This window comes from Nymphalis io, chromosome 23, assembly GCF_905147045.1.
Source record: "Nymphalis io chromosome 23, ilAglIoxx1.1, whole genome shotgun sequence".
Classification (NCBI taxonomy): Eukaryota; Metazoa; Arthropoda; class Insecta; order Lepidoptera; family Nymphalidae; genus Nymphalis; species Nymphalis io.
In genome coordinates, this window is record NC_065910.1 from 6,151,103 (window position 1) to 6,165,485 (window position 14,383).

At 36.7% G+C, this 14,383-nt stretch overlaps 1 protein-coding gene across 1 annotated transcript in view; it reads left to right on the forward strand.

The window, feature by feature from the left end:
* Positions 1–7,151, forward strand: part of LOC126777491 (cell adhesion molecule Dscam2-like) — a 97,660-nt gene extending 90,509 nt beyond the window's left edge. The window contains exon 32 of the mRNA XM_050500499.1: positions 6,843–7,151. Within this exon, the coding sequence (XP_050356456.1) occupies positions 6,843–6,871 (29 nt within the window). The 3' untranslated portion in view covers positions 6,872–7,151. The remainder of the gene's footprint in view (positions 1–6,842) is intronic.
* Positions 7,152–14,383: the final 7,232 nt, after the last annotated feature.

Genomic DNA, 14,383 nt, shown 5'->3' on the forward strand with positions numbered 1-14,383 from the left:
CTACCAAACACACTGGCGACGAGCCAACGACAATATGCTCGGAATAAGGTCGGAACGATTATATAAATTTTATCCGAACAGTATATTCGATTCGCAAACTAAGCAATATGTGCCGTTAATACACGAGTCGATTTTCACTTAAAATTCGTGTCAGACATAAATTCGCTTACTCTTGATAATAAGGTCAGCACAGTAACAAGAACATTTTACTGATGAGATATTTAAATACCAAAAATATTTTTTCAAATATTCATTTACTGTTATCTAATAAAAAATATACATATACAAGTATATACGGAATACAGAACAATACAGTTTTACTAGGTGGTAGGGATTGTGTAAGCCTTGGGTAGATACCACATAATCATCAGATATTCTACCGAGAAACAGCAGCACTTAGTATTATTGTATTCTGATTTAAAGAGTGAGTGAACCAGTTTAACTACAGGCAAATTCGGGGTATAACACCTTAGTTCGCGAGGTGGGTGGCGCATGGCCATTTAAGTATTGATATTTCTTTCAGCGCCAATGGGCGGTGGTGAACACATCATCAGGTGGCCCATTTGCTAGACTGCCTATTTAAATTTTTAATCAATTATACTAGTTTTTTTAATGTGTATTATAATAAGATAATTGCAACACTGAAAAATAAACTTCCAAAATAGAAACCTATGTTAAAATGGATAGTATATATTAATAAATGCCGTGGATTAGAAGCCGCAGGGTACAGCTAACAGTATCAATATACATTGATAATTACAAATCGAAATAATACAACTAGAGTTAAATGTTCAAAGCTACGTAATGTTATCTCTTGTTCAGAGCTCTCAAAGCGAATGTATCGAAAATCGAAATTGCAGCCGATGTGGCGAACTTAGCTTGATTTACTCAAACGCTGCTCGATAAAACATTGTTTAAAACGAAAGCGATTTTATTTTGCTTAATAAAATGCAAGTTTCTTTATAAAATGTTGTTTTTTATAAAAAGCGAAATTTATTTTATTTATTTGACTGTACAGTGAATTGTTTTATCCTTACCTATTTATATATAAGCATCATATATAATTATAAGTTGTATTAACCGCGTATTAACAGACATATCAATACAGTGTATAAAGATCAATCAATCAATCAATCAACAGCCAATCGTTGTCCACTGCTGAACATAGGCCTCTCCCAAGGTGCGCCAAAGCTCCCTGTCCTCCGCCTTCCGCATCCAGTTGGTGCCCGCCACCTTCTTAAGGTCGTCGGTCCACCTGGCTGGAGGGCGCCCTACGCTGCGCTTGCCGATTCGCGGTCTCCACTCTAGGACTCGTCTGCTCCAACGGCCATCGGTCCTACGACATACGTGACCAGCCCACTGCCACTTCAGCCTGCTAATTTTGCAAGCTATGTCGGTGACTCCGGTTCTTTTCCGGATAATCTGATCATTTCTGATCTTATCCTTCAAAGATACTCCGAGCATAGCTCGCTCCATAGCACGCTGAGCGACTTTGAATTTGTGGACTAGTCCCGCAGTTAGTGTCCACGTTTCGGCACCGTATGTCATGGCAGGTAAGACGCATTGGTTGAAGACTTTCGTCTTCAAACATTGCGGTATAGACGACTTGAGGACTTGACGAAGGTTGCCAAATGCTGCCCATCCCAAGCGAATTCTTCGATCGGCTTCCTTCTCGAAGTTGTTCCTACCGACTTGTATTATCTGTCCTAGGTAGGTATATTCACTAACGACTTCGAGAGGTTTCCCCTCGACGTATATCGGTCCCGGCACGACATGCCTATTGAACATGACCTTGGTCTTGTCCAAGTTCATACCGAGACCGACACACCGGGAAGACTCGCCTAGGCTACGCAGCATTTCGGTGAGTTGTTCCAGCGACTCTGCTATGATGACGATATCGTCGGCAAATCGAAGGTGTGAGATGTACTCGCCGTTTACATTGACTCCATACCTAGTCCAATCCAGCGTTTTGAAAACGTCTTCCAACGCGTTGGTGAACAGTTTCGGGGATATTACATCCCCCTGTCTCACCCCTCTGCGCAGTTGGATCGCCTTCGTCTTACAGTCCTGGATGTGGACAGTCATTGTAGCGGCGTTGTACAGACATCTCAGTACATCGATATATCTCCAATCGATATGACATCTCTGCAATGAGTCGAGCACTGCCCAGGTTTCGATGGAGTCGAAGGCTTTCTCGTAGTCCACAAATGCCATACACAGCGGCTGATTGTACTCTTCGGTCTTCTGCACAATCTGCCGAACAGTATGGATGTGGTCCACGGTGCTGTAGCCTGATCGAAAGCCGGCTTGCTCTGGGGGCTGGAACTCGTCAAGTCGTCTGGCGAGACGGTTCGTGACGACTCTTGAGAACAGCTTATACACGTGACTCAGGAGGGAGATTGGTCTGTAGTTTTTCAAGAGGGTTTTATCACCTTTCTTGAAAAACAGTACCACCTCACTCCCGCTCCACGTTTCCGGGGTCTTGCCATGTTGGATGACGGAATTAAAGAGGCTTGCTAGCTCTTTCAGGACCGGGGTCCTGCCTGCCTTAAGCAACTCTGTTGTGATTCCGTCATCTCCCGGAGCTTTGTTGTTTTTAAGCTGTTCTAGAGCCGCCCTAATCTCTCCTTGGTCAACGACCGGGAGCTCCTCGGAGTAATGGCGCATAAGAGGGGCGCGCTGGTCATCAATACTGATTCCCACGGGTTTATCCGATCTTGAAGAGAACAACTGCCCATAAAACCTCTCTACTTCTCCGATAATCTCAGGCCTAGAGGTAACGACCCCACCATTTTCAGTTTTAAGTTTTGTCAGACGCGGCCTCCCAAACTTGCGAGCGAACACTTTCGATCCCCGATTTTGCTCAATCGCAGCCATGATGGCACGGGTATTGGAGCGTCGGAGATCGCGTCGCGTCAGCGTTTTTATTGTTCGGTTTAAGGCCTTATCTGACAAAAACGATGGTAGTTCTCGTCGTTTTCTCATGAGCTCGAGTGTCTCAGCAGAGAGTTTTGGTGCGTTGTCTCTTCTCTGTGGCGGAAAACACTTGCGGGATGTGTTTTGCAGTATTTTGACCAGCGTGTCGGTTCTCTCATCAATGCTGCTTATGGTTTCCAACACGGTGAATTGATTTTGAAGTTCCATTTGGAACTTTTCGGAGCCTTGAGCAGCTTGGAGCATGGTAGGTCGGAGAGTAGACCTCATCATTCTCGATCTTTCGGCTTTTAAGTGGATATTTAGAGTGCCTCGAACCAAGCGGTGATCACTTCCGGTATTAAACCTGTTGATCACTGAAACATCTCTAAATATGTGCCTTTTATTCGAAATAATAAAGTCTATCTCGTTCCTTGTCACGTTATCGGGGCTTCGCCAGGTCCACCTCCTCTGAGGCTTCTTTTGAAAGAAAGAATTCATCAAAAAAAAGCCCCTGCACTTCGAGAAAGTTTACCAGCATTTGCCCCCTATGATTTCTGCAGCCCAAGCCGTAAGGTCCGACTTTCGATTCACCGCTATCTTGTACTCCCACTTTAGCATTAAAGTCTCCCATAACAACATTGTAGTGGGCCCTCGAGGTGTCGTTGAGGGCCTTTGCGATGTCCTCGTACATCGCTTCGACCACATCATCAGAGTATGTCGAAGTTGGCGCATATACCTGTACAACCTTCAGGGAGTACCTGTCGGAAAGTTTTAGGACAAGGTACGCTACCCGGTTCGACACACTACTGATTTCCACAATGCTGCTAATGAGATCCTTTTTGACTAGAAAACCGACACCACCCTGGGAGAGGTTATCACCTTCGCGGAAGTAGAGTAAGTTACCGGACTCTAGAGTTATCGTGTCCTCCCCCTGTCTTCGGACTTCAGATAACCCCTGTATATGCCAGTTTATATGACTTAACTCTACTTCTAATTCGGCGAGGTGATGGTCCAGCCTCATCGAGCGTCCATTATACGTTGCCATTTTCAGTCGCTTTATACGGTAGCCTGCCGTGAACCGGTGATTCTTAGCACCCCCTGCCCTGCCGATACCGCGACCGCTACCTTGGTCGGGCCTAGCGGGCTTGCCGGTAACTGGGGGCCTTTTTTTGGGCGCATCTGCCATTTAGGGAGGGGTTTGCCCATACTCGCCGCGCTGGGCAGGCGTGTTGGCGAGCGCAGTAGGGGGTAAGATGTTTATGGGAGGGGGGACGCTGCTGCCCATCCCCCCTTTTCACCGTCCCTCAGTCGCCTCTTACGACACCCACGGGATGAGATTGGGGGAGTACTATTCTAAGCCGGTACTCCACGGCAATATAGTAAGTATAAAGATAATTCCAGTTAATTCGTAGAACTATTAAATCTCTATATTTCACTATAATAATATTGAAATTCATACACAAAATTCCTGTTACTCGCAATACATTATATCTATTAAATATAGCTATTAAAAATAGGTTTTATAATTGTTATTTGATTGTGAAAATGAAGGTTGTTTATTGAATAATGAATATGCATCTTTTGAATGTAAAAAAATATATTAAAACTGCATATTATAATCAAACCTGGATAATACTATAATAATGAATCAGCTATTTCATCGATGGTATCAATTATAATGTGTAAATCTTTATTGCAGAGCCGGTTGGCGTGGTTGATAGAACTTGCCTTTCACGCCGAAGGTTATGGGTTCGATTCCCACCCGAGACAGACATTTGTGTGCATGAACATGTCTGTTTGCCCTGAATACAAGAGAAAAGTAGTATATGTAGTTGCCTGGTTTCCATAGTACAAGCTCTGCTTAGTTTGGGATCGGGTGGCCGTGTGTGATTAATGTCCCAGGATATTATTTTCATTATTATAATAATATTCAGTAATAATTAATCTAATTACTTATAATTTCGAAAATGTATTTCGAATTTTATAAACACTTTAATCAAATTAAGTCGGAAAGTTAATTAGTAAATTCGAATTGAGAATTTCGAACCGAGCTTTTAAGTAATGAGCGAGCGATTTGATGATTGAATAAAATAATATATTAATTTGAAGTTTTGGAATTTATTCAGCATTAATATATATTTATACGTGTTTGATTCTCACACAAAGAAATACCGATGTGTTAGTGGAACTCACGTGGCAGGTCCGTTGCGTTTCAAAAAGAAATATAAACTCAGAATTATAATTTATATATTTATCTGTATTATGACCGGACTATTATAGTATGTATTTTCTCTAAAGGTAAGACAACTAAGGGTACAAACATCAAGTTTACAAGTAGTATACGGAGAAACACACAAAAAATAAAATTTACAAAAAGAAGTTGTAAAACTATAACATTTTGTTTATTTTTCACTAAACTGCAGCATGCGTATTATGCCATCACGTTGCATATTTCATGCTTATAATTCTATGAAACCTTTTCAACGATTTTCTACTTAGTTTAATGTTTAACAGCATTTTGAAAAGAGATTTTATGTTGGAGAGTAATTTAACAAAATGCTCGTTACTTTATCTTATTATTTAACATTATTTGCAGTATTTTGAAATAGTTTCTATTCAAACAAAAGCGAGGTTGTTTTGTTTGTAGATTGCAAGAAAAACAATCTTTGAAATTTTACAATTTAAATTATAATTCAAATGAATAAATAAATTTTAGATAAATTTAAAATTAAATTTGGTAACTACTTACTTGGTGGTAGGTCTTTGTCGTACATCACATATTGTACTCCAAGCCGTTACAGCTTGTGAATGTCCCACTGCTGGACTAAAGGCCTCCTCTCCCTTTTTGAGGAGAAGGTTTGTAGCTTATTCCACCACACTGCTCCAATGCGGGTTGGTGGAATACACATGTGGTAGAATTTCAGTTTAATTAGACACATGAATTTTCCTCACGATGTTTTTCTTCACCCTTAAGCTCGAGATGAACTATAATCACAAATTAAGGACATGAAAACTCAGTGGTGCTTAACCGGGCTTGAACCCACGATCATCGGTTAAGATTAACGCGTTCTTACTACTGGGCCAACGCGGCGAATTACCTCCACTCCAAACAGCAACATATAATACCATTGTATTCTGGTTTGAAGGGTGAGCCAATGTAACAGACCTGTGGTTACATCGGCTGTTGTGACATAATTTTGTTGTCAAGGTTAGTGGCACATTGGATGTTTGGGATTAAATCAAATTTCTTACATCGCCAATACTTATAAGCGGTAAAGATCACTTATAATCAGATGGGTGGTAGGGAAGCCCGTCTAAGTAGGTACCACCCATGATATATTGTGTTCCGGTAAGACTTTTGAATGAGCCAGTGTAATTACAGGTACAAGGGACAAAACAAAGTTCTTCAAGGTTGGTGGTATATTGGTGATGTAAGGAATGGTTAATATTTCTTAAGTTTTTTTTATAGTATAGGTAAGTGGACGAGCATATGGTAAGTGGTCACCAACACCTTATGGTAAGTCGTTACCAACACCCATAGACATTATTATAACTAAAATGTTATGTCCCTTGTGTCTGTAATTACACTGGCTCACTCTCCCTTAAAACCGGAACACAACAATACCAAGTAATGCTGTTTTGCGGTAGAATATTTAATGAGTGGGTGGTAACTATCCAGACGAGCTTGCACAAAGCCCTACCACCAGTAAATTAAAGTGCCAGTGTAATGTATTCAAAAAATAAAAAAATTCACAGTCATATATTATATTGAAAAAGACAGACATATTTTTCAAAAAACAAAACAGTTTCTCACACGTGCAGAGCAAAACCTGTGATTCTTTTTTTCATCTCCTAAAAGCAAGTTCAAATAAAACTAAAGCTTTCTTGTTTACGAGTTGTGTTAATAAATCAACATGTTGTTTCAGGCCACTGCCGAACTCCGCATAACAGATAAAAATTGAACCTTTGTTTCAATACAATCGACTAATATTTGCTGGAAATTTTTAATCTGTTGAACATTTAAAAAAAACTGGGAACAATTTCTGCTAACGGCTATGTAAATCAAAATATTAACATTTGTAATTCGAATGAAAAATGTTTCGTTAAATTTTTCGTATATCGATATTGGAATGTGAATTTCGATATTCAAATTTCGAATTTTTTTTCGTTTGTTTTTTTTTTTATATTTATGTATCATATATATTTAAAATCCGATAAAATGTTCCCAGCACTGCACTGCCAATTTTGTGAAATCTATTAGCTTTTCGTTGTATTAAAATCTATGTAAACATTTTGTATTGATAAAAGAAATACCTTAAGGAAAGTCTATAAAATAGTTGGTTAAAGAATTATGTATTTTTAATCTATTTTTGTTTAATTTATTAAGATTTTATACAATAATAACTAGTCAACATTCCAGTCATATATTTAAAATATAATATGTTAGCAAAATCTGTAGTCATGGAAGTCAAAGCGAATTAGAAAATATACGTTTTTAGTAGAATTTTATTTTGTTTTGTTTTTAAAATTAACGTTTCGAATCATATCAATAAGAAAACTACATTAGATCTATAGAATAGTTTTAAATGGAGTCTTAACTTTGTACCGTATAGTTTGGGAATTTGTCCTTTCGTGTTCATATTCATTGGATATTTTGTCACTTAGTGATCGAACGTACATTTAAAAATTCACGAAAGGTAAGCAGCCCATTTTAGTCTTAAAATATAATTGTCAAATATATCTTTATTGAAAGACTGAGATGATTCTTCTAGAAATAAGTTGTAATAAACGCCAAGTCTTTTTGCCAAAGCTGTTGTATTATAATTGGGACTTTGTCATAGTAAATTTTACCGAGAATTTCTCTTGCAATCTCTTTTAATGGATAAAATTTCGCCTTTGACAAAGATGCAACTAGTTTTCTCTCTTGGTTCTTTGTTGTTAATCTAACTTAATATTGTCGTAATTATTTATGAAACGTCAAATAAAAATAAATGTTTGAAGTATTTCGATTTTTTATTTATTAACCACCTATATGAAAACGTAAACATCGAAAATAGACGTCATATAAAAAATTAAATGTAATAAAATGTAAAAAAAATGTCATATTTTTATTATAAGAGTAGAGATATGTAATATTTCATTCGAAAAGTATGACGTCATAATAAAAATAAAAATGTAATGTTCATAAAAAATTAACCATCCAAAAAATAAGTTAGTGAATTTCAATTCATTTGAATCAATATTAATTTAATATGAAATTAGCGACACATTTACGCAAAATCTTTCAAAAAGGGTTCGATTCCCACCCAGGATACACATTTGTGTGCATGAACATGTCTGTTTGTCCCGAGTCTGGATGTAATTATCTATATAAGTATCTATTTACAAAAAAGTACTATATGTAGTAAGTAAGTATATCAGTTGTCTAGTTTCCATAGTACAAGCTCTGCTTAGTTTGGGATCAGATGGCCATGTGTGAATAATGTCCCAGGATATATTATAATTAGTTAATCTATTATATCATAATACATTAATGTTAAATAAAAACTGCAAACTATTTAATATAGGACGACCGCAAGTTTGGAAAATTAACAACATTTATTTATTTCGTTCGCAAAACCAGATACAATAAATTAGGTAGTACATACAAAATAAGAATATTTATAGACAAATAACTGATCGTCCTGACAGTTGAAATAAAAAATTTGTAACATTTATTTAAAAAAAAAAAAACCAGCAACCCGATATCAGCTATGGGTCTAATATAATCCGCCCAAAGACCCACTTAAACACGCACAAAAATATCATTAAAACCGGTCCAGCCGTATAGAAGAAGTGTCTAAAACGTGCAGAAGAATTATATCTGAATTAAATTTAGTAAGCAGTTTTGTTATTTATAATATTCGCTTAGTAACAGTAACAGCCTGTAAAATGTCCCACTGCTGGGCTAAAGCCTCCTCTCCCTTTTTGAGGAGAAGGTTTAGAACTTATTCCACCACGCTGCTCCAATGCCGGTTGGTGGAATACACATGTGGCAGAATTTCGATTAAATTAGACACATGCAGGTTTCCTCACGATGTTTTCCTTCACCGAAAAGCATGAGATGAATTATAAACAGAAATTAAGCACATGAAAATTCAGAGGTGCTTGCCAGGGTTTGAACCCACGTGTATCGGTTAAGATTCACGCGTTCTTACTAATGGACCATCTCGACTTTCAATAATATTCGCACACAATATTTTAAAGATTGAACATGATATTCAAATTTCTCTTTAAGAACGAAGCGCATCAGCAGGGCTTTAAAGAGATCTGATCTCAGTTAAGTATAATAGAACATTTTACTCAGAATATCAAAAATCAATGTAGGTCTTTTATTAAACGACTAATTTAAAAATAGAATAACATTTCCAGTCAAAAAACAAACAAATATTAAGTTCTATATAGTTGTTGGTACGTCAATTTGTATATCAGTTGCCTGGTTTGTATATCAGTTGCCTGGTTTGTATATCAGTTGCCTGGTTTGTATATCAGTTGCCTGGTTTCCATAGCACAAGCTTTGTACAAGCTTAATTTGGGATCAGATGGCCGTGTGTGAAAAATGTCCCAGGATATTATTATTATTATCAATTTCAAACGGTTTAAAAAAAAATATAAAATAGGGTAAGCTCCTTGTCATCATTTTTTGATCGCTACTCTCAGTAACTATAAAACGCAGTCACGGCTTTGTTCGCGAAAATTTAATTACACAACTTGCTTCCTACCTAATGCACTTTGATGGTACTAAGTCCAAAACTTTCAGGCGCGTGCTGACAGCTATACAAAGTCTTAACCTAACTAGACAAAAGATGCGCGAATGCAAGAATATAAACAATAACGAACATCGGTTCGTAATATTCATAATATCAAAAAATGTAGATATAAAGTACCATACGATTTTTGAAAGAACCGAGGTTGATCAGTGGTTCGAACGAGATTCACGGTAGCATGCGAAAGCGATCCCGTGGCGCTCCTCGTTAGGACGGAAAGGGTACCGCTGGTTTTTTAGTGGGTATTCCAATGTTCGAGGCGCACTCGGTGACTTGGACACTGGCGAGCCCTACATACCTCCCCACTGTTCCCGTGGGGAAAACGCGTAACGCGTTTTTTCAGCGTTAAAAAAAAAAAGATGTTCGAACGAGTCGTTTAATCGATGATTGTCTGATCAAGCCCGGGGAAGCACTGCTGAATCTCATGTAATTAATATGTGTTTATAAAATTGGAATAGCGTAATAAAGAAAACCTTGTCCTGAAAAGGAGATGCGGCCGTAGCTTAAGAGTGAGAGATTTATAGGCTATTACTGTATACGATTCATTAATGAGGTTTAAATATATATATTTAAAATCATTAGTATTTATTAGTGTTCTCGGAAATATATTTACCAGAGGTCCCAGGGTTTTACTTGTTGCAATTAATTGTATAAATCAGACTTATCTGAATAAAGACTTTATTCTGTTTATTCTGAACCGGAATAAATTTCTAATTTCTTATTAAAATATATATATTAGGTCCTTACATATGAAATTAGCGTTTTGTCGCACTGACCACTTTGATCTGAAATATCTTCTCTTTTGTTAAGAATTCCAAATTCAAATGTATAAATTCATTTAGCTCGTACATTTGAGTTTTGAAAAAAGTCATTCATTTCTTATTACCGCACAATGGGAAACATGAAATATATTTACGAGTACGAGTTCTACCGTGGCACCAGTGCCGCAGAAACAGCTCGAAGAATTTATGATGTGTACGACGCTGGTGTCACAAAAGAAAGCACGGTACGTTTTTAGATTCAACGTTTTCGTTCTGGAAATTTCGACCTTCTGAAAATTTCGACGGCCTGAGACCAAAGTGGAAAATGAAGAATTAAAGGCTATTGTGGAAGCGGATCCATCACAAAGCACGTCAGAGATAGCTGCAGGCTTCGGGGAAGGTGATAAAACTGTATTAATCCACTTGAAGCAAATCGGGAAAGTAAAAAAACTTGAATAATGGGTACCTCATGAATTGAGTGAATCGAACTTGCAAAAACGCGTCGACTGCTATTTACTTTGCTCAACCGACACAATAATGAAGGGATTTTAAATCGAATCATTACTTGTGATGAAAAGTGGATACTGTACGATAATCGGAAGCGCTCGTCGCAATAGCTGAACCCTGGAGACCCAGCTAAATCCTGCCCAAAACAAAAATTGACTCAGAAAAAGTTACTTGAGAGTGTTTGGTGGACTAGCGCCGGTGTCGTTCACTATAGCTTTCTAAAATCTGGCCAAATGATTACGGCAGATATCTATTGTCAGCAACTGCAAACCATGAAGGAAGAACTAGCTGCTAAACAACCGAGATTGGTCAATCGCTCTAGGCCACTGCTGGTTCACGACAACGAAAGACACACTGCACAACAAACAACCACTAAGTTAGATGAGCTACAATTTGCTCCAACAGATTACCATTTTTTCCAGAAACTACTTACAAGGAAAAAAATTCAACTCCGATGCGGCAGTCCAAACCGCTTTCAAAAAGTTTATTCATTCTCGCCACCATGTTTTTTTTAGTAAAGGGATCAATGAACTACCTACGAGATGGCAAAAGTGCATAGATAACAACGGTGCATACTTTGATTAATTAAATACATTTTACAAATTTATTTTAGTGTGGACGACACTCTCTGGTTCCTTTAGCAACTGGTAACCTATGGAAGACACGGACTGGTTCCTGTCTACGTTTGCTAGTTGGTGATGTTGAAGGTAGGTGCTTAGGCTCAATTACCTATTGTACGTTACACCGACAAACCTTTGAAATAATGAGAGAATGAATCAAGAATATATATACAAAGTCGTGAAAAATTTATAAAAATTTAAAATTATTTAAATGTATCCTATTAAATTATTATGTAATATTACTAAATTGTGCTAATAGCTTAACATTAAAATTGGTGCAATTTAGGAGAATCATATTCCCCCATTCAATATTAAACAAATACTACAAAATATGTTTTATTTATTATATTTATTTAAACTTTATTGTAAACCACTGTTTACTTTATTCCAATGAAAATAGGAATAAATAAATACAATATTCAAAGTGTCAACCGTAATTTTCAATATTCAAAGTGATTTGCTGATAACTCCGCTATATTATGCACTATAAACAGTTCTTGATTAATATATCTTTATTTTTTAATACAACAATATTGCAGTTAACTACTTAAATCCACTTTAATTTTACTTCCAAAGTTTCGAAAACAGTTTTGTCGACATTAAAGACGCCATCTTTCGATGAACTGACAATAGTAAGGTCTCGACCAAGGACGTTCGCTAAACGAATGGAGAAAGAATGAATTTATGCAGATAAAAAATACATTATTTTAGTTTTGTCACAAATTTTAGATTTTTAAATAGTTAATTTGTTTATTAATTTGTATATAATATGAAATATTTGTAAAAAAATATGGAAAGTAACCTAACATTCGATAAGATCAAGAAGATGTTATTATTATATATAGTAACGGAAAAAAAATATTTTAAAAGAATTATTTAATTTTAAAGTAATAAAAATTATAAAATCTCAAAATATAGATGACTTTTATGCATAGTAATAATCAATTTATAAATAAACCGGGAAGGCAGTGCTATAATAAACAGACATTATTAGAAATCAAGATAGAAATAGGTTTTTAAAAAGAGATAAATCAAAGCAACTATACAACTATAAAGTAACCGTAGGTCGACACGTACAATTTTCACACACAAATAGAACAAAGGAATCAAAACTGAGCAACTGAAATATTATTTATGAGATATCCGCCACAACCGGGAGTCCAAGCAGAAGTGTCTAAAGCCCGCCTGGCCAGCTGATGAGCTCGGCAGGGCCAGTCCCCACTATGATGATGAAGTCGCGCCGCTAGGCCACGCCCCGTCGGAATTAACAATATATAAACCAATTCTTCGCAATACACAAATATAATAATAGACTATTATATATACTAAATATAGACTAATATACCAAAAGCTTTGCACAAAGTGTTTTCTATAATAAAAAGTAATATAGTAGTCTCCAGTTTTAAAAACGTGCTTTTAACAGAGAATTTCCTATATTGATATCGATTTGTATCGTTTTATGAACAGGTAAAGCATTCCATAGTTTTATTACCCGAACAGTGAAGGGCTGATTTTAAAGTTTTGTTTCATGCACATGATTATTAGGTACAAGGTTCCTTTACGATTTGGAAACAGATGAGATCGAATTAAGATTTTAAATTAAATAAAAAGGCAACATTATTTTAGCATATAGCAGAGATTTTTTTTTTTATAGAATAGGAAGGTGGACGAGCATATGGGCCACCTGATGGTAAGTGATCACCAAACGCCCTTAGACATTGGCATTGTAAGAAATGTCAACCATCGCTTATAGCCAATGCGTCACCAACCTTGGGAACTAAGATTTTATGTCCCTTGTGCCTGTAATTACACTGGCTCACTCACCCTTCAAACCGGAACACAACAATATCAAGTATTGCTGTTTTGCGGTAGAATATCTGATGAGTGGGTGGTACCTACCCAGACGAGCTTGCACAAAGCCCTACCACCAATATCAAATAAATTTGATAAAATATTATCAAACAAATTTAATAAACACTCGTGAAGTCTTCGGGATTTCGACAAGAAACTTACCAGGCAGACATAAATCATACGAAACATGGTCTGGGAATTAATGTAACTCACACGGTTTTTATTGCCTTAACTTTTAAAATAAGGACGCATTCAAATGTAGAAGGATTTTAAACGCATCTATGATCTTTTCCTAATTAAATGATAAATAACTATAATTCGGATGGAGAGTAACCCGGCTAAGCTTAAGCACCAATACACTTAACCATAAAGTAACTAATAAAAATTAAAAATAAATAAAACACACACAGAAACAACAATTTAGAATGTTCCTTTAAGTGTGATTACTAAATAAAACATCAAATTAATATTTTTGTTTTTCTTAAACTATTTACCGTAACAGCCTGCAGCCTGCAGCGTAACAACTGCTGGGCTAAAGACCTCCTCTCCTCTTTTTGAGGAGAAGGTTTGGAGCGTATTCCACCACGCTGCCCAATGCGGGTTGGTGGAATACACATGTGGCAGAATTTTAGTGAAATTAGACACATGCAGGTTTCCTCACGATGTTTTCCTTCACCGTAAAGCACGAGATGAATTATAATCACAAATTAAGCACATGAAAATTCAGTAGTGCTTGCCCGGGTTCGAACCCACGATCATCGGTTAAGATTCATGCGTTCTTACCACTGGGCCATCTTGTCTTTTTTAAACTATTTAATTAAATAAAATTTAAGTATCTGTCTGTCCGTGAACTACCTCTTTTTAAGTTAATATGACCATTTATAAGATATCAAAACTATTTTTATTTGTCTATGATGCACAT